General features: G+C 32.6%; 1 protein-coding gene across 2 annotated transcripts in view; it reads right to left on the bottom strand.

Annotated features, from left to right (window-relative positions):
- LOC118200196 (HAUS augmin-like complex subunit 1) overlaps positions 1-11,287 on the bottom strand; it is a 48,293-nt gene extending 37,006 nt beyond the window's left edge. For both annotated transcript variants that reach the window (XR_004760046.2, XM_035372132.2), the window contains exon 1: positions 11,130-11,287. Coding sequence is in view for 1 of the 2 variants with exons in the window: in XM_035372132.2 (XP_035228023.1) it covers positions 11,130-11,168 (39 nt within the window). In the remaining variant the exon portion in view is untranslated. The remainder of the gene's footprint in view (positions 1-11,129) is intronic.
- Between the last annotated feature and the right edge of the window lie 11,051 nt (positions 11,288-22,338).

Here is a 22,338-nt window from a genome sequence, read left to right as displayed (position 1 = left end):
TAATGCAGTAAGAACATAATCTGTGATATGGAATTTGAGGATTGGTGGTAAAAACATAACAGGAAATTACCATAATGGTAACCCGGACTGTGTTAAATCGTATGAACAGTTCTCAAGCACTTTCAGTTTTGACTACAAGCCATCACTCAAGATCTCCAAACCAGAAGTAATGGATTACATCGGTTTTCGTCCTCCGGATCACAGATGAGTAGTAATTATAGATCATTTTATAATTCTGTTTTCTACTTATCATTTAATTTCATTTTCTTTAGTTAAAATTTTTGCTTTTATTTTGGCTTAAAAACCTTGCACAATGTCTGATGTTTATGCAGTCCAAATTCCGGTTTATAACCGATCAGACCCATCTTTATGGTTTATTATGTGTGAAAGTACCTTTGCTCTTGCCACCCCCAAACCTATCACAGAATCCATTACTAAATATAATTATGTAGTTGCTCATCTTCCTCCAGATATTGCTTCAATAGTACGGGATTTACTTATGAAACCAGACCCTATTGATCCATATGCAAAGCTTAAAACTGAGTTAATAAATCATTCAGGAGAATCTTCTCAGCAAGAAATTCGCCAATTATTATCTGGAGAAGAATTAGGTTCTCGAAAACCTTCCGATTTGCTTAGAAATATGAAACGTCGAGCAGAATCTTTAAATGTCCCTGATAACTTAATGTTAGAATTATTCCTTCAACGTTTGCCTTCGACTGTTCAGTCTATTTTGGCAGCGGTTTCCAATTTAACTGTAGATAAAGCTGCAGAAATTGCCGACAGAATTTTAGAAGTAAATCCAACCCCAGGGACTTGTGCCGTTTCTCGCACAGTCGATCAGTCTCTTGAGGATAAATTATTTAAACAAATAGAAAAATTAAACAAACGTATTGATCGCATTTCTCTTTCTCGTGGTCGCTCGTCAAACCGCAGAGATCGCAATAGGGAAAGAAGCAATTCCAAAAGGAGAGATTATTCTGTTTGCTGGTATCATAGACGTTTTGGGAAAAAGTGTAGAGATGACAAATGTACAAAACCTTGTTCATGGCAGGGAAACGAAACCAGCAAAGAATAGAGGCGACTTATTCTTTGCCTCAAGTTTCACGTCGCCTGTTCGTTCGTGACCGTAGAACAAACCTTTCATTCTTGGTCGATACCGGCTCTGACGTGTCCTTACTTCCAGCAAATAATTCTCAAAAACGGAATTCGTCCCAACAAACACTTTTCGCTGCTAATTCTTCTACTATTCATGTTTATGGTCAAAAAACACTTTCTTTGGATTTCAAATTAAGACGACAGTTTACATGGACTTTTCTTATAGCAAATGTTAGTACACCCATTCTTGGAGCAGATTTTCTCCATTTCTTTGAATTGGTGCCTGATCTCAGAAACAAATGTCTCAAAGATTTAAAAACGCATTTTAAAACCGTCGGTTGCGTGAAAAATGCAAGCATTTATTCAGTAAAAACTGTATTTAGTGATACACCATATCACAAAATTTTAAAAGAATTTCCTTCAGTTACTAGATTACCAGATCCTAACCAACCTGTTAAACATAACACCGTTCATTATATCATAACTAAAGGTCCACCTGTGGTTGCAAAACCTCGTCGGTTAGCTCCAGATCGCTTAAAAATAGCAAAACAAGAATTTCAAACTATGATGCAATTGGGGCATTTGAGACCTTCGAGCAGCAATTATGCATCCCCACTTCACATGGTTCCAAAAAAGGGAAGTCTGGAATGGAGACCTGTAGGAGATTATCGAGCATTGAACGCTCAAACAATAAAAGACAAATACCCTATTCCATGTTTAGCCGATTTTACTGCTGCATTGCACGGTACTAAAATTTTTAGTCATGTCGACCTGATTAAGGCATACCATCAAATACCAATTAACCCAGCCGACATCCACAAAACCGCCATATGCACACCATTCGGTTTATTCGAAAGTATCCGTATGCAATTCGGCTTATGCAATGCATCTGCGACTTTTCAACGTTTTATAGATGAAGTCACGCGGGATTTAGAAGGCGTTTACGCTTTTGTTGATGACTTGCTCATAGCCTCTAAAGATTCTGAGGAACATTGCAGGCATTTGAAAGCTTTATTTTCCAAACTTCAGGAATATGGACTTTGCATAAATGTTTCAAAATGCACCTTTGGTCAAACATCTATTGATTTCTTAGGTTTTCACCTTAGTGAAAACGGAATTGAACCTCTTCCTGACAAAGTCAAATGTATTTTAGATTTTCCTCAACCTACCACTCTCACTCAGCTTCGCCGATTTTTAGGCATGTTTAACTTTTATAGATGTTTCATACCTAAAGCAGCACATATTCTTTCTCCTTTAATAAAATTGTTAGAAGGCTATATTAATAAAAAGAAATCTCGTTCTCGTGTTCAGGATTCATCCCCACAATTAAATTGGAACGAGAATGCTGAACAAGCCTTTATTGCTGCCAAAAATGCCATTGCTCAGGCTACCCTTTTGAGACACCCTATTCCCGGAGCCCAGCTAAGCATCTGGGTAGATGCCTCAGACGTCGCAATCGGCGGCACACTTATGCAGTTGTCTCAACAAACATGGGAACCTATAGCATTTTTCTCTATGAAACTCAGTAAAAGTCAACAGAAATGGTCTGCGTACGATAGGGAATTATTTTCTATTTATTCTGCAATTAAGAAATTCCGACACATGTTAGAGGGCAGAAATTTTATAATTTATACGGATCAAAAACCGTTAATATACGCTTTTAAACAGAACCCTCATAAATGTTCACCTCGACAATTGCGCCATTTAGATTTTATTTCTCAGTACTCTACTGATATTAGGCATGTGCAAGGTCCAAAAAACGTCGTTGCTGACGCTCTTTCAAGAATCGAAATTGATTCCATAACAAAATCTCCATTTTTGGATTTTAAAAAATTTTCGGAAGCTCAACGGCATGATCCGGAGGTACAAGACCTTCTCAAAAACAACACATCATCTTTGAAACTGGAATTTAAACCGTGCCAATATTCTGATGGTAATATTCTTTGTGACATATCAACGGACATTCCTCGTCCATTTGTTCCGAATTCCTTTCGCAGACTCATCTTTAATCATCTGCATAATCTGTCACATCCAGGAATTGCAGCTACTACGAAGCTTATTTGTTCTCGTTATGTATGGCCCGATATGAAACGTCATATCAAAAATTGGGTGAAATCCTGTGAATCTTGCCAAAAATCGAAAATTACTAGGCATACTAAAGCACCACTGGGCACATTCTCTCTTCCTGATGCACGTTTTTCAGAAATCCATATGGATATCGTCGGACCGTTACCTCCATCAGAAGGCAACGTGTACCTTTTGACTCTAATAGATAGATTCTCCAGATGGCCTGAAGCCATTCTCATCCCGGATATGAAAACGGAAACCATTTGCAGAGCCATCTTCAACTGTTGGATATCTCGTTTTGGCTGCCCATCGATCATAACAACAGACCAAGGTTCTCAAATGAGATCCGCACTTTTTGCAGAATTCACGCGCATTTTGGGTACGAACAGAATCACAACAACAGCCTATCATCCAATGTCAAACGGCATTGTTGAACGATTTCATCGACATTTAAAATCTTCTCTCAAGGCTCACGAGACCAATAACTGGACTGAAACACTACCAGTTGTTATGCTTGGTATTCGGACAGCCGTAAAGGAAGATCTACAGTCATCTTGTGCTGAACTGGTGTACGGCACAACTCTCAAGCTGCCTAGTGATATGATAACGTCATCTAAGATATCTCCGTATGACACACAATTCATCACGAATCTTCGGCATAGAATGCAACAGTTGAATCCAATAGCAACATCTGCACATTGCCAAGAAAAATGTTACGTAAGTGCTACCTTAAAGTCGTGTACGCATGTATACTTACGTGTCGATTAAGTAAAGCCACCTCTGTGCCAACCATATACAGGTCCGCATAAAGTCCTTTCTAGAACGGACAAAACTTTCACAATTGATGTTAACGGTCTGAAATCTACTGTGTCTATAGACCGTGTGAAACCAGCCTATTTGCTTTCGGACTCTAATTTGCCTGAACTAAAAACAAATAAAGACTTAAAGACAGTTCAGCAGAATAAATCTGCAAACGAACTCTCTAAGACACAAACTGTCACCAGATCGGGAAGATATGTTCACTTCCCTAAGAATTAAGAATTTAAAACACTTTTTTAAAATTCATATCTTAACATATTTCTTGTTATTTCATGTTTATTATATGTGTCAATACCTTGTTATATATTGAATTGCATTTTGATCTTTTCTAATTTTATATTCTAATTTTGTAATCATAAAAAAAATACCCGACAGCACGGATACTCTGAGATAATTTCATAACCTATGTCGTTCCTTTGAATAGCCATTAAAGGAACTGGGGGGAAACTCTGTGGTGATGGCGATAAGGAGCGCGCCTTGCGCCCTCCGATAAGTGTGGCAACCCTAGAGGAGAAGTTTCTTACGAGTGGCGAGCAGAGCGAAACAGGCAGGCTGTCGGGGAGTATGCGCGATGTTCCTAAATAAAGTTTAATTTTTATTGTGCACTATGTCTTGTTAATATTTATATTAATGCAGTAAGAACATAATCTGTGATATGGAATTTGAGGATTGGTGGTAAAAACATAACCGGAAATCACTATAAGTTAAAATATATCGCTGTGTACATGGATTCTTGTCAAATATTTTTGGTTAGAAACTTTACATTTTTGCTACCTAAATTAACATGGTTTTTGCCTGTGCAAAAACCACGTTTTTGGAGATATTTTAGGCTTAAAGTTTGAAATATAGACAAAATATTTAGATAGTAATATGGCACGTGGAGTTTCTCGGCAAAAATTTTTGGTGAGAAATTTGGCGACTTGAGGGTGCATATAAGAGTAGTTCCGAACATGGTTTATTTTGTAACATATTACATAATCTTTATTTAATAATTCAAATTTGTATTTTAAATTGCTAAGGTATGTTTTGTGTTCATATGTTGATAATGTTTACCAACTTAGAATAAATTTCGATTGTTTGGGTATCGTTCTAAAAAAAAGCATGAAAACAACTAACATGCACCTGTTAACAAAGGAGGTTCCATTAATACACAAGTATAAAAAAAATTATGAGAAGAAAACCCAAAAATCACTTTCAATTCAAAGTTACAGTGTGGGTTACAAATTGAATAGTTGCAATAGGCATACTGCCACTCATCAGCAGTTGTAGCATTGCTTCCAAAGATGTAAACAAATGTAATGCATGCAGTACATCTCATCAAACTCAAGTTGTATTCCAAACAAATGTCATGTACCAAATAAAAAATTTCATGTACAAACAGTAAATATACTAAACAATATATTTCAAAGTGAACATACATTGAGATATCACTATGTATTAACTATTCTTTTTTTCAAAATAAATTATTAAAATTTAACCCTTCCACAAGCATGTCTGAATGTGACTTTAATATATTATTGCAACTAAAATAAAGGTGGACATGTGTTGCATAGCTACTATTAAATATTTTTATAAATTTGTAAGACTGCCAAAGTGAGAAATATTAGAATTTTCATTTTCAAAGCACGAAATATCCAAATTTTAATTAAAAAATTATTATTATGGTCTATTTTTCTTGAAATAAAATGCACACCGAAGGGTAAAAGACCACAGTTCTATTATCTTTAATATCCATAACAATATATTGTTTCTGCTGTAAAGTTTTTGTACAATAATCTTTAATATACAATTTTTATTCTAATTATCCTCTCTCAGTGAAATAATTTCACTAGAAAGAAAAATATTTTTTGTTCCTACTGAGATATAAGTATATTTTTTATTTTCCCCTGAATGAAATTATTTATTAATATTTCATCATCCTCCTGAATTATATAGTAGGTAGCAGAGGTTGACTATTAGTTGAATGGTAAGGTGAGGGTTTGAATCATTATTTGCATATTCTTATACCTTCTTTCGAGTTTAATATCAGATCTTTCCTAGTGGTGAATCGAGCGCAAAATTCTAAGGGATGAGGCAATCAGTTCCCTAACTGGTTGACACTATTCTTGACAAATGTATGAAAAGCGAAACATTTGAAAAAAGAAAACCTTCCTTTTATCTTCAATATCATGTCTTGCTATTATGAACTAACTTATCCTTCCTTTCCTTAATTATTTCACTAAATGTTTTTGACTTTATGTTAATTTGTTATTTACTTACTTCTTTTCATTTAATTTTTATATTTTGGTTTGTTATTTACTTAATAGTAAATATTTTATCCTTATATATTTTATTTAATTATTAATTATTTATTGCTTTATCTATTATTTTATTTAATAAATTATTTTCTTGTTTTTGGCAGCATTCTATATAGTTCCTGCACTTCTAAATTTAGAAATTCAGTCCTAGTAATAGTTTTCAAACACATGTAGGGCTTTTCGCATATAAGCGATAAAGAACAGATCGTGCACAAAACAAGAGCTGCCTTAATCAGTCTGCTGATTACACAAATAGTAAAATTACATAAAACTGATAGATTAAAATAAAAGTAAAAAAAATGCATGCACAATTTCATATGGATATTTCCTACTGCTTAGAATGATTTTATATATTGCAATTAAAAAGTCATATAAATACTATACAAAGAAAATACAGAATTGTTAGCTTAGTTCAATCAAAGAGCATAAGTTACAAAAAGCCAACACACAAAGCATATTTTTCCCCAAACAGAATGTGTATTGAAAAATGTGAATCAATTACCTATATTGTGGAACTGTAATACATCCAAGAAAGTAAGCAAAAACTTGATTCTAATAGTAAGAAGAAATTTGCAAACTTTTTTAATGCAAAAAAATTTTATTTTTCTAATTTCAGCTTATCTGCAATTTTATTAAATACAGTCAAAAGTCTTTAACCCGGACTCGTTGGGACTTCGGCAATTCCTGATTATCGGTTTTTCCGGATTATAGATCATCAGTTTAAATCTTGTAAGATGCCATGCAGAAATTATAAAATTAAAAATATGAAACCGTAATTTATGAAATAAAGAGCAATTATGATCTAAAGGGTATAAAAATTTACAAAAAAAAAAAAGCTTAATAGTAATTTGTTTACTTTATTAAACATTTCTTTCAACGCGCGCATGCGTAAAGCATACATTACACATAGTCGAAATTAGAAAATTGCAACCAGAAAACTATTTGATGTGTATTCGTGATATTTATAATGACGAGGAATTTGATTTAAATCGTATCAGAGTACATCGAGATGAAATACTACATTTAGTAAGGAATTAATAAGCCAAATAAAATGAAAACATCTGCCCTGAAGGTAAGAATAGTGCTGACAGATCAACTTTCAGTTCATTGCGCGCCATGTCGTCCCCCCTCCCCCGCAGAGCAGCGAGAAATTGATAAACATATTTTGGAATGATTAGAGAATCAAAGGATATGCCTTTATCCATTTTTTTGCAGCAATTCCACATTTTGTTTGAAACATGCTTTCGCTTTGTAGATCCTTTGGTAGCTCCAGAATCGGAAATTCTTTTTGACATAATCGAAAGTTCAAGCTTACTTTTATAAAATTGCTCTAACAGTCTGCAAAAAATAATAAGCCAGATCCAATTAGAAGATTAAGGAACAACACAATCTGCAACATTAACTGAAATAGATAATTAGATAATTTTAGCTTAGCTTATACCGCCCGTTATACATTAAATGCACATGCATAAACGTATTAGGCGCATGCGTAAAGGTATTATGAGCATTATGTGTTGACGCATGCACAGAAAGTTTGTAGCTTTGAGGTCCGGATTATAGATCATTCCGGATTATGGACGTCCGGATTAAAGACTTTTGACTGTATACAGTGGAATAAGTTTAATGTGAAAACTCTTAAGATGAAATATCGGTTAACTTGAAATAACACAACGGTCCCGACAAACTACTACATATTTTCATGCTTTTTCTTTAACCTTTTGAGGCCGGGGCTTTGGTAGCAGTAAAAGCTACCAAAGGACGGGGAATATTGAACCGAATGCTTTCCCCCCTTTAAGAAATAACCTCCTATTTGCAACAAAGATTCTTGTGTGTAGTTTAATGGATTCTCAGAGGGGTGCATCCATATCACAAAAGGAAGAACTTTGAAAGAGATAAGTGGTTAAAACCCCAGGGACGTCAAATTTGACATTTCACCCCACTTTTCAGCCTGAAAAATGGGGGAAAAAGACATGGCCACTAAAGTGGACAACCCCGACTTTTCAAAGGGAGGAGTCTATGGCCATTATAATGGCCATCCCGTCTTCAAAAGGTTAAACTCGAAACGAAAATTGTTTAACACGAAAAGATTTCCCTTCTGGGAATGAACAAAATACGGAAAACACCAGCCACATAGGCAAGATTTAAGAGGAGTGTGAAATGAAAGAGAGGTGGTTTCACATATTTTGTAGAATGGAGGTTAACTTGGCTTTGAAATACCCTCAGAATAGCCAATGTTGTTTATCTAATCTACTTTCACCCACACAAATACCATACAAAAACATCTCATCTCTCATCAGTTGGCTTTGGAATTCAATGATGTGTACATTGCAGTGTGTCTAAAAATCAGGGAGTCTGGTTCTTGCCAAACGAAATAGAGAAGAAGGATATTGAAACTGAGCCGACACTTAATGAAGTGTTTGAGAAAGTTTCTGTATTATTGGACTGTCCTAATGTATCATCGAAAGAATTTGTTGCAGTAGATGATGATAATATGTGTACAGCCCCAATTATGGCAGACAAATTATGTTTGGAGTTTGTTCAAGGCTAAAAAAATATCATTGATGCAGATTCCAACAACGGAAATGAAATAAATAATGCAGCTCCTGTTCACACGTCATCCGAAATGAGGAACATCGTGAAAAGTATGTGCAGTTATTTAGATACACAGTGTAATTGTGAAATGAATAACAAAATGGATGACATTGAACAATTTGATGCTAAAAAAGACAATGAAAAAAAAAAAATGTCATTATTTTCCAAAAACTTGAAAGTTTTGTATTAAATTAAGTTCTTGTGGATGTTTTTGTTTCATTAATTTTTATTAAATACATGCATATATACATATCTATGTAAAATAAAATGTACTCTAATAAACTTAATTTTGTTGAATATATGTTTTTATTTATTTGTTTTGCAATATCCTTTAACACAAAAAAATATTTCAGTCACTTCAGTTTCATGTTAAACGATTTTCACTGTATTTAACATTAGCTCTATTAATTATTTGAAATGAATGTTCTTCTTTTCTTGAGAATGATAATAAACTAGAACATAAATTTAAATACTAGCAGTATTTGTGATGATTTTTTTTTTTTTTTTTTTTTTTTTTTTTTTAAAGGAGTCTCCGATTTTGCAAATATTAACTGAACCCAGTGTTCAACTTTTACCTGGCACTAAGATGAATTCAAAACTGATTAATATAATTTATTTATTTTTTATACTTGGAATTATCGCACAATATGAATCAATCAAGCAAAACTGAATAATGACTCTAAGATACAATGCTTTATATGAAAAACTGTTAGTTTCAATATTTCAGACTATAAATCTGGTAAATTTAAAATTTTCATTGCGTGCATTTCATTATTTTATATGCTATGCAATATTTAACAAAACACTGATATGCAAAATCTATAGCCAACTTTCAAATACATACAGTTCACATTATGTATTCACAACAGTGGTAAATTTTCTGTACCATACTTAGTTCTAACTTCCATTCATAAGCATAACTTTTTTAAATTCTGTTTTCAGTAGCTTGCTCTTTATGAAAATTCAGGATACACTGAAATTTGCTCAACATTAAAACACTCTTGGTCAACACTAAAAAAGTACTTAAACTTGCAAGTGAATTCCAAATATTCACATAGCGATTTTTAATATATAAAATCCAACAATGAGTTTCTGGGGTAAATCCACATCATATTCAGAATAGAAATGCTGTAAAATGATCTAGTTTAATTTTTTAGTGTCTTGAATATTTTAATGTCAGTGCTGTATGATTTCCTTTTATTCCATCATACCAGCTTTTATCTATTACACAGGCCTGCACAATATACTTAAAATAGCCTTTATAAACATCGAAATAAATCTTCCATGCAGAAAATTTTGGGGACAGATCCGGAGATAATTATATCAATTTTTATTTATTTTTTAAATTGTGGGTTTGTAAGTAGATTACAGAATACGGAGTTGCATCAATAAAAAATACATGTTTTATGCCATTTGTACGAAACATATTTTTTGCTCGATTCCAGCAGGATTATATGTATTACCCCCTTCCCTACAAACACATATGATCCAAGATTCTTGTTCTTAAATTATGAAGTCCATAGAAAATAAAGACATAAATGGGTCCCATGTGAGCAATTCAGAAACCTTGATAATAATGTTCCTGTGGTAATGCAAAAAATGTAAATGTATTGCATTTAAAAATAATTTATATAACTATATAAATGAATAGATTACGCCACATTAAAAATGTTGTTTAATTATTAAGCAATGTTTTAATAGCTTGATAATTTTGTTCTCGCCATACTGTATTTAAGTATTCGGCACTGTTTTGTTATCAGGACGGGGTTCAGAAATGTATGTATTCATGTACATATGTAAGTACGAATGTATGTGTGTATACATATACACATACATACATACAAACACAGGTTCATACATTTCTGAATCCGGTTCTGATAACAGAACAGTACCAAATATTCCTATCAGTTAGATTAAAGATTATTAAAAGTAATGAAGTTCCAAAATAACTGCTGTTGTCGGTGCTTAGATAGTAGTTTTCTCCTGTGTACATCATGAAATTTTAATAAAATCATTATTGCAACTTGAAGAATGCTATTTAAAATTTATACTGTCCTTTAATGTTCGGATAATAAGAAAAACCAACGATTTAAAACTGCTCGAAAAATGTCGAAATTTAGATCACATTTTATATTCTACAGCTACGAATGAATGGCAGCAAATGCACATTATGTGTTCACAACAGTATGGTAAGTTTTCTGTTCCATACTTATTATTATTTAACAGAAAACTAAAATTTACACATTTATGACTTACCTCAGGTTTAGAATTTAAAGAAGTAACTGAGGAAGACATTTTTGGAGTCAACAGAAAATAATACGCAATGGTACAAGAAATAAGTTTCGCAAATCAAAAAGAAAAATACATATTAACCGCCTTTGACAGATAAACTCTTGTTTTACATTTATGATGTCTTTCTGCCCGCAATACGAAAAGTTTAGGGCCAAATGTGATGTTCGCTTCATTTTATTAGTTCATTTCGCCGAGCTAGTGGTGTTACTTTTTATAGAAATTTGATTATATTTGATTATTACTATTAGAGTGTAGCAAATTATGTACAAATAGACTCCTTCCCGAAGAACCAATTCCCTGGGTTCCTACTTATAAGCAAAGAATTAGAGATTCTTTGCTTATAAGTATCTAGGAGTGATACTTGATTCAAAATTAACTTGGCAACCTCACATTCAAAAAACATTTTCCAATGCGAAGGTTGTCAAATCCCAATTACTGCCTTTTTTTCGGTAGAAAAAGCGACCTGTCCACGAAAAACAAAATCTTAGTTTATAAATTAATGATAAGGCCTATTCTGACTTATGCAAGTCTCGTGTGGGGCGCAGCAGCAATTACTAACAGGAAGCATATCCAAAATATTATGCTTTGGCAAATCTACAAAGCTACTTGGTTTGTTGCGAACGAGAACATTCATAATGCAGCCAAATTCTTCTCTTAAATCGCTTTATACAGCAACTTTTTCAAAACAATTACTCAATCGGTAACACCATTCTCCATGTGGCGTTCCGACAGATACTTCAACTTCTATTCATGAGATGGCGCCACGTGTAAAATCCAGTTCTTAATCGGAGCAGCAAAGCGACATCTTTACTCACTCAGACTTCTCGTCGGACAAGTGTACGCGACGCTAGCACGAACTGTGTTTCGAGCTCTGTGTTGATCTCTGCAATGTAATTTAAATTGTAATTTAGTATTTAATATATTCTTTTGTTATAGGAGATTGTCTACTCTTATTTTCTTTAATTATATCATGCATTAAGCACACACGACCACCAAGTCCATTCATTGCCTACTTATCATCCAGGCAGGGGCGTAGCTAGAGGGGAGCAAGGGGGGATATCTGTCCCCGGGCGCAGAATTCATAGGGCGCCAAATTGATGTTACGACATTTTAGAATTAAATATTTTCCATTCTTGGCAAGCAGTAGGGGACGCGAAATCTTCAGTTGCCCCTGGGCGCTGAAAACCCTAGCTACGACTCTGCATCTAGGAGTTGCGTCATCTTGGAAAAAAGGCCCAGAGCTCCTATAGAAAGCCCATATAATGCATTACCATTTCCTAAGAGGCGCTGCTATGGAGACGGATGCCTGGAAGTTATCAATCAACTCGTTCACTAACCTGCCCCCCCCCACGCCGCCTGAGTGAATTCGCTTTTTTTCATCTTCCCTCAGAGTCACGCTTTGTCTCCTAGTCGGGCAATTATTATTTCTTTCAACTGTAAGCGGTTGTAATTTAAGAGTAAGCAACTCTTTGTTCCCTGCTAAAAGGGTTGTTGTGTCCAGATATTTTATTTTAAATTCAATCTCTTTAATTTACTACTATTATATCATAACACTTAAAGCTATTAATTTATTTATCTCATGTTTCTCCTCAGAGGCAATTCTGGTCCTGCCTCTTTAAACCTAACGAGTTCCCTGCTCCCTTCCCTTCCCAGAACCGAATCATTTGCGACGTGAATGACCTTTCGTGAGTGGTTCCTTTCTCGCTTTTTTAACACCACAAGATCATTGATCAAGGCAATATTGAATCTTTTCAAAATTCACGATGTAACCCTTCAAAATTGATTCTGGCCCTTTATTCGATGTCAAAATTACTAAACTAATTCAGTCCATCAGTGTTTTTACCTTTTTTCACTGTGGAAGGCAGTTTAGCTTTTGTTATTTTAACAGTTCGACACTAAATTTTACCTCTTTGCTGAGCCCTCTTTTTGATGATGTGGCGATAAAGGCATTAAGCCTATGTGCCTTGTAATTGAACCCTTCCTTGATCAAATAGAATTTACTATTAAGAAGTGTAAAAAATACAGGATTCGGAAAGTAATATTTGTATGGTTCATGTAACTGTTAAACGACTTCTTTACCGCACTGATGAAATATTCTGAAACTACCATAATGATCGACGAAGAGTACAGTAGTTTATGGACGGACGGACGGGGAAATCTTTTTCAAAGACAATATATTCAATAATCTACTACTGTCTAACTACACTAGCGAGAGCAGTTGACTGAGAGCCAAGCTGGGTCAGTTTAATTGAAGGAGTGTGGATGAAAAGCATGGGTATTTTTCCCTCTCGAAGGTCGTAGCAGTTGTAACAGCTTTAATATCATTATTAATCTTTCGTGCATTTGAAATAGATGAATAATAAATAATGTACAGGTTACTGGCAATATTGAATTACAGGCTCGAGAGCCGCATGCATTTTCTCGCCGAAGCATGTAATTATTTTTTTGGTACTATTTCGTTTTGAGGACTGTAAAAAATTGCAGCGAAAATGTATGCGCAAAAGCGCCAAACTAGCAAACGCGCCCTTTTAACAGCGCGAAAAATTTAGCGTACGTGCTGATTTCAGATTGCGTAAGTTTATATAGTTCTATATTTCTTAAGACGCCACTGAAATACTAGTTTAATCTTTAAATCCTTTTTTGATATCCTATGGATTTAACACTTTGGGAATTGCCCATGACGAAAAGTCTGCAAAAGAATTTTGGGTAAAGTGCAGAATCCCCTAATACTTGACACGTTTTTAAGAATTGCACATACTCGGTATCCATGTACACATCGATCTATTTTCACTTAAAAAGTAAAAGCAAATTGACAAAAATCTAATTGTTCTTATCCTTGTAAAATGAAGCAAACAAATAAGCGGGCGATTCTGCACTTTACCGAGAATATTGTCAAAGAAAAGGCATCATTCATTATAGAAAATTACGTTTGAACAACCAACGAGATGAAATTATGCTTTAGCGATAAGTCGGTAGCGAAATAGCGATGCAGGCATCCATTCAGTTATGTTTAGCAATTTTTATATAAATTATAATAATAAAAAAGATTTTAATTGAGATGAAATTAACCTTTCATCTAAATTAAAACATCAATCTTAGATAGTTATTTACTATTATACTTCCTTTCTTGCCGCAATTATTTTTGGCAGCATTGGCATCAACAATCTTCGAAAACGAATAATACCTTTTTTTTAAACAAGTTTTTATACCTTTTCTTCTCTTGTTTGTATGTCGCCCCCCCCCTTTTTTTTTTTTGTGTGTGTGTGTGTGTGTGTGTGTAAAAGTTATTGCTGTGTTCCATCATTGAAGTTCACTTCAAATTGTTTAAGAAGTATCACAGGGTGTGGGTGAAAAGCGCGGGTATATTTTCCCTCTCGGAGGTCGGTGATCATTTAGCAGTTCTTTTTCTTATAATCGTCAAGCATCGCTATTACTGACCTTCTTTTTACTTTCAAATCTTCATTTTTACGATGAGTTCTAGTATCCCAGAAAGCTCTAAAAATAAACCTTTTCACAGCGATTTTAAGAAATTAGTGTATAACGTGATTAAATTTTGTGATGAAGAATCACAATTAGGAAGACTGGCGATCCCAGTTACTCAGTCAAAAATGTAAAGGGGTGAAAAAGGTAGGGCATGTCTAATTAAAACTAAAATAATTTTTATGCAACCTCTTCTCATTAAATTGCTTTATCTTATTTATAGATCATTTGATTATATTAATAAATGTAATTTATTAAATATTTAACAGATAAAAGTTTTTCATTCGCGGTTTGAAAATATAAAAAATTAACTAAGATGCATTATCTAAATTATTATTAATTTGTTATCTATTAAAATATTTATAAAACTGATGATAAATTGTATTAAGACAAATAGTTTACTATTACAGTTCTTTTAATGGTTTTTCTTTGAAATGTCTGATGTTTCTATGCATTTGAATTAAATTCTTTAATTTTAAAATTTCACGGTACATCAACTTAAAATGTATAAAGCGCAGACAAAAATTTTCTGTTGTGCAGCACTCGAAAGAGTGTGAAATGGAAAAAACATTTAAATCTAACCTGGCTACAGCACTCACCCCCACATCACTAATAGATATGCCCACTTCCGCTACATAAATCTGGAATACGTGGTCGAACAGTAGAAAATAAATTATTATTTTATTACTTCAACAGCTTGAGTGCAAGTATTTAGCAATTTACTACTTATAATTAAATCTTATATATATGTGTGTGTGTGTGTGTGAAGAATAAGGGTTATCAAACAGAACATAAAACACGAAATTTTTAAGTAACTTATTGTTGTAAATTCAATGAAAATTGTCTAAAAATGTGAGAACAGCCTCTGTATAACTACAATATTTTCAGCAGCTTGTAAAGAATCTATCTTTCTGATATATCAATATCTTTTTAACAGCTCATAATATTCTCCTTTTTTATATTCTTGTTCAGAAAACTCGTATTTGTTTTACTTTTCGACTAATTATTGCTTCAAATCTTAATTTCATATCTCTCAATCTCCCGTCTAACGAAGCGTGCCGAAAATCAGCTGAATTCTAAGTACTTTTGAATCCTTCCCCTCAACATTTCATTTTTCAACAGAGTGAATTATTATCAACAGTTCAACGACTGAACTCTCTTTTGACAGCCACACTTTTTTAACTTAAATTCTAAAGGTAGATATGCTGTTATTCACTTAATTAGGGTTCTCTTAAGCTGGCTTTTACAAAGAACATCTTCAATTTGATCCACGTAGATTTTCTGAAGTCGACCCTCTTCTAGCTCTCCCATCCACACTTCTTAAATACTCATTTCGTGTATGTTCTCTCATTCATCCTCTACATTATATCCTCCAAACCATCTTAACATAAATTTCTCAGTTCTAAACACTACATCACTTTTCCTTCCACAACACTTCCTAAAATTAACTTAATACATCAATTTTTAAGTCTTAGTTAAACTATATAGGTATGTCGATTAAAATTTAACATTACATTTAATAACGGTACTATTTATTGATGAAATAAAATTGTTCATCATTGTCATGATTTTGCCCCCCAAAAAAATCATGACAGTGATGAACAAACACTAATGCGAACATTGGCCTTACATCTCATTGGAAAGTTTATGCAAATCAGGTTTGTAAGTCGCGGTTTTCAATTTTAAGTATGATTCCAAGTTCTCATCAATAAGACTACTCCTCAATTTACTCTTAATAAGGTTCATGTTTGATAATGATTCTTCGCATGAATATGTAGACCCGACCAGGTCTTTCAGAGCAGACCACTTGTGCTGTGAACTAAGCTGACATTTGTTTTTCTCCAAGATTTCTATATCAGAGCTAAGACATTCAAATTATGAGCTCCATAATTCTTTGTTTTTTAAATCCAGCAATTGTATTTTAAAGTTGCCAGTGTCAATACTAAAGGGAGGAAAATTTAATTCTATTACAGTAGTATTAAAAGGTCTTTTTTAACAAAGGCTAACATTGCTTTGTTGTTTCTGAATTCCTGACATTCGCTGAGAAAAACTTAAAACTGTTGTTTTGAAATTGCAAATGTCAGTACCAGAATTATTTTCTTGGTGATGTTTCAACAGACTTGGAAAGTGAAGCAAAGTTTCTCTCAAAATCTTGAGCAAAAAAAGATAATTTGTTTTCAAATGAAATAACTTCTAACATCGAAAAAATTGTGTTTCCTTTCCCCTGTAGTTTTTGATTAAGCTGAATTAGACGAGACATAACATCTATCATGAAATAAAATCTTTAGATCCACTTATCATTCATTAGTTCCGGATAATAAACACCCTTTTTAAGGAGAAATGCTTTAATTTCTGTTAATAAGGACACAAAAAGTTTCAAAAGTTTCCTCTTGATAAATAGCGTACTTTGTTATGCAGCAGACGATCTGTGCACTCTCCATTTCAGCTAAAAAATGTTTAAACTGGCGATGATAGCTTTAGCTATAATGGAGTTGATAATCATAAACACCAATTCCATAATTTGCAAATTTCTTCTGGAAATGTCTGCTCCAAAAGCATTTCTTGATGAATGATACAATGGTAAGTAAGTATCTCGTGACTGATAAATGGGTCATTGCAATGGAATCAGTACAATGGCCCATATATCAATACATCAGTAAAAATCTTACTAGAATCAGAACAATGGCAATTTTAACTTGATACAACAAATAAGGTAAAAATGAAGCTTCATATCAAAATATCTAGATTTTGCTTTTAGACAATTATAATTTGAAGTTCTTTTCATATTATATGCAACCCAAACATCGTCTATGTATTTTACCTTGCATAAATTCAGTTGCTAGGAAAATGTCTGTTTCAGACACTGAAAAAAACTTCAAATATGCAAGGTCTAGAAGCTAACAATCCTGATATTTTGAAACTAAACTACATTTTTACGTCATTTGGTTGCTCATTCAAGTTAAAATTGCCATTGAATAATATATTAATTCAGAGCATTTCATTAATTAAAATTATTAAAATATAGCAATTACTACAATAGCACAGTTTGATGTATAATCAGTAATATCAAAGTGCTTAAAAAAAAAAAATAACAGGGATAACATTTGCGGATATGTTTTCATGCTTGTGTAAAATTTGATGGCCTTTGTGTTGTATTTTCAAGATTTTCTTGCTTTTGCGTGTGCCAGCCCAGATATGCTATTTTGTGAAACTGCCACACTCAAGGAGCCAAACAGCAACATTATAGTTTGCTGACCACTGGGTTAGCACTTTGAACTAGCTTGTTAAAATTCCTAACAAATGTTTCATGGGATATCCATTAATGATTAATTTTGCTATAGCTGTTGGACAAGACAAAAATAATCAAACTGTTTTTTCTTAAACTCCGTTTTATCTTTTAATAACAGAACAACAAAATATTTTCAAAACAAATTTGTTCTAAAGATATATTAACAATGTCGCCATTAAAGAGCAACTTAAGATATAAAAAGATAATAGGTAGTGCTTTTAATCACATCATTAATTATTATTATTATTAATAATGCAAAAATAATAATTTCGTACTCTTAAATTCTTGTGCAATCTTTTGCAACATTATGAAGCATAAAAATCTGAATGTAGAATACTACTTTTATATGAAGTCCAAATTTAATATTGTCTGTTATTCTTTATTATTATTATTATTTACTTTATTTTTTTTAATTTAATTATTTAGCCTTGATCACACTAATAAAAGGATCCCAAAAGCTTTAATATCTGCATTTGAAATTTTATAAAATCATATTGAAGAGGCAATATTTCTTTTATGCACGCTTTTAGAACCTGTGTTGTTAGAAAAAGTGAGTGAAGCATCAATTTCAATAGACTTAAAACACGACGAAAAAATATTTTAAATTCGCGTCTGCCTGTAAAAATACTTCATTCCTGAATACACAGTCTCCAAGTCTCATTGATTTCAAGAAAGAATTAATGAATCTGAATCATAAGCTGAATGTATTGGTATTTAATTGCATACTCTAAACTTTATTTTCTTTGTCTAATAGCATTTTGCAATGTATACTGAAAACGTATATCAAATTTGTAATGTGTATGTAATATAAAAAATTTCAAGTATGAATTTAAATTTGTTTCTTATGCAGTATTTAATTCTTAAAAACATGATATTGATGGCTCTTTCATAATGGGTGCTGAATTATGGTTTTACATTATTAAAGACACCCTTTACTCCCCAAAAAATTCTGCAAAAATTTCAGTTTAGGAATCAGATAAAATTGATAAAATTTTTAATTTTAGCTTTATTACAGGTAGTAAATAGAAACAAATACTAAATTAGTTTTTTTAACCATAAAATATATCCTTAAAATATGGATTTTAAAATTTATCATGCATACATAGTTTTAATAATATTAAAATATCTGCCTCAAAATTTTATTTCATCATGTAGCAGGTAATTTTCATTATTATGAGGATGAATCTTCTTTTGTTTAATTAATTCCCCTGCCAATTTTTTCGCTAATTGGCATATTCTTTCTGAAGGGACCATTTAAACACTAAAATTTTATGTTATCTTGTTGTTAAAAGGTATCACAAAATCAAAATTATTACAATCTGAACCCCTGTCCCTTGATTTATTTTTTAAACTGGAGCCATGGATTTCCAACAAATCATTCAACAAATATTTAGTTATGCAAATCTTTTCTAAACACACTGCACAATACATCTAGAACTAACATATCCTGAAATGAGAAAATAGCAGTAATAAGAAAATGGCATCACATTTATAGAATGAATACAGCAAAATTATCATTTAAACAGCCTATTTGTATCCCTTTACTGATCTCACCTGATTTAAAATGTGGGATGTTATAACACATTTGAATGAAATAAAACAACTAAATACTAATAATAATAATAAAAAAAAATTAATTACTCAACATATTTAATACATTGCTGAGAACACTATCCCATTTTCATCAAAGGAAGAACCTGTTGTTATTATCTAGATAATCCTGACCATAGCAACCACTGAAATCATGCAGCCCGTTAACTTCTAGCATTTTCATGATGTCAATCAGTGGTTGAGCGGCTGCAGATGCTTAATGCTAGTATGTTGTTCGGAATTTGGTTTTTAATGACTGAGTGAATAATGGTTATATTAAAATTTTCTGATGCACAAATTTAATTACAGGTCAGATTTCCTTACAAAGTGATCCATATAAAAGCTTTTACTGTTTTAAGAAAATATCCTTTAAACATTTTTTCACAATTAAATAATCTAGCCAATGCTCAAGGGTTTTACCAAGCCCTAGTTTTCGAAAACCTTTTCTAAAATCAAGCCCTAATTTTAGAAAAGCTATGGACATCAAGATATCATTAAAGAAGTCTGAAAATCATTTTTTAAATTAAGGGAACACAATTTTTGTGAATAATATTATGACAGTGAATTTGTTATCTGAAGGAAATCATTCAGATAGCTCAAAATTATTAAACTAGAGTTCAACTGCTGCAAATGGAACATTGGTGGCATTCTGCCAGAACACTTAGCCACTCTGCTGAGTCATCCAAAAGGGGTGTTAATTACATGCTGTATGGTAATGTGTCACATAAGAGTTCTCTCTTTGCTGGAAAGAGGGGATTTACTATTAAAAGAGGGAAAGATGTCAATGTGTGATCCTGCCATCACATGCTTTTCACATCTTTGGTTCATATGAGCAGAAATTAAGATTCATATTGATTTAAAATTTAAAAACCAAGCATCTTAATTTTTTTTCCATAATTTATAAATTTTATATTAACAGTCCACATTCCAACATTTATTTTCAAAAATAAGATCACTTAAAGTTAACAAACTATATTTTTTTAGAAGTATAATTTCTGTAGGATAGAACAATGGTTAACCCTTCCCTTTCAGGACGGGCATCCCATATATGCATTCCCTAAGAACGTCTCTTACAGCCGGGCGTCCCATCCACACATCGCTAGAGATTGCATTCAGAGGACGGGTGATGCGTATACGCATTTTAAGCTGGAATGTTTTTCTGAAGACCATTAGATGGCATCCTATGTCCATTACTTTTGAAATGAACACAGTTTTAGGTTCCTGACCTTGAGTTTGATATATTCTGCTTGACTTTGGTATTTTACTCATCAGCTCTTGCGAGGGTGGGAGGAAGGGGAAAACGTAAACAGAGGCGAGTTCTTTAAATCGCTGCGTGCTAATGAAAACATTCGTGTGTCTGATTTATAGCCAATTCTTTTTTTTATTCTATTTTTTCCTTTACTATGTACAGTCTTTTAGAGTTAGTATGTGGAGTATTGTTACGTTTTGCATTGCCTTCAGATACATTTCCATTTCTCTTCTTTTTATCTTGGAAAGCCTCACCTCCAGTCTATTATGGCAGGAAGGCACTATTTATCAGAGGAAGAATACCCTCGTATGGTCAATGAACCATTTATTAACGCAAATGAGAGTGATGATTCATTTTCTAAAGAATGCGATACTTTTTCTGAGAGTTAGAAAGTGATACTTCTCCGTGCTTCGAGATTTACCACACTCAGTCTTCATTTTAAATTTTGTTACTTCTTACTATAAATAGTCTTTATTGTGTTGTTTTATTAATTTAAAACTTTACTGATAGATTTTATCAATTAAAACTTTGGAATAATTTAAATAGCGCTTTTGAAAATTATTTTACTAGATAAACAATTTTTTAAGTATGTTTTCATGTAAAATAAAGAAAAATACGTTATTAAGTGCTAATTTTAATATATATAAGAGCTCAAGTAATAATCTAAAATGATACCAAAAATTGCGATGCTAGAAGCGAAACTTTTTTTTTTCTGATTTTTTGTAATAAAATTAGGCTTAGCGATGCAAAACCTCCGTCCTGTATGGTGACTGTCTTCGATTCCCTTCCGTCCCGGATGAGCGTCTTAAAGGTGCGCCACCGCGAAAAGGTTAACAAGTTTTCATGTTATTTGAGCAGGGTATATCCAAATATAGCTGATTTAACACGACATTTGCCGGTATTATAATTGTAACATTTATCAGTATTATAACATTTGTTAGTATTACAAGAATATTTTTTCTTCCTTAAATAAATTTTTTTGCAGCCAATATGAATAATAATGCATATAAATTTTAGTACAAAAATAAAAAAAGATATGGCATGGTTATTGATTACAGTATAATTACTATACTTAATCAAATAATTATAATGATTATTCATTAGTGCTCTTGTTCTGACTATGGGCAGAATGAAAAATATATATATATATATACTACGGACCTTAAAAAATTTGTTAAGGAAATATCTTTCTGAAGTTATGTACAGGTGTTTTCCCAAAATTTATTAACTTGCAAAATGAATTTCATTTAATGCATTTTCTGGAACTGAGGCAGACAGCCTTCACATATAGCAGCAATGAAGAAATTTAATACTGAAATATTAAATAGCAATTAATAACAAATTAAGCAGAATATGAGAAATTAAAACTTTTCTTATGGTTTTGTTTCTACTTTTATTTCAATCAAAATTAAAATTTGTAACTAATTATTACATATGAGTAACTTAATACATAATTCATCCTCTATGAGACAAATTTATAGTTTAATAACTGAGTTTTAATATTTTATATGTAATATATTTGACTAAAATGTATTCCCTCATCCCCCCAAAAAAGCTTTCAAACA

Source organism: Stegodyphus dumicola, chromosome 6 (assembly GCF_044657685.1).
Source record: "Stegodyphus dumicola isolate Sdum_Otavi_A_Nest chromosome 6, ASM4465768v1".
NCBI lineage: Eukaryota > Metazoa > Arthropoda > Arachnida > Araneae > Eresidae > Stegodyphus > Stegodyphus dumicola.
Note: the sequence above shows the minus strand (reverse complement) of the source record. Positions and strands in the feature narration are given on the sequence as shown.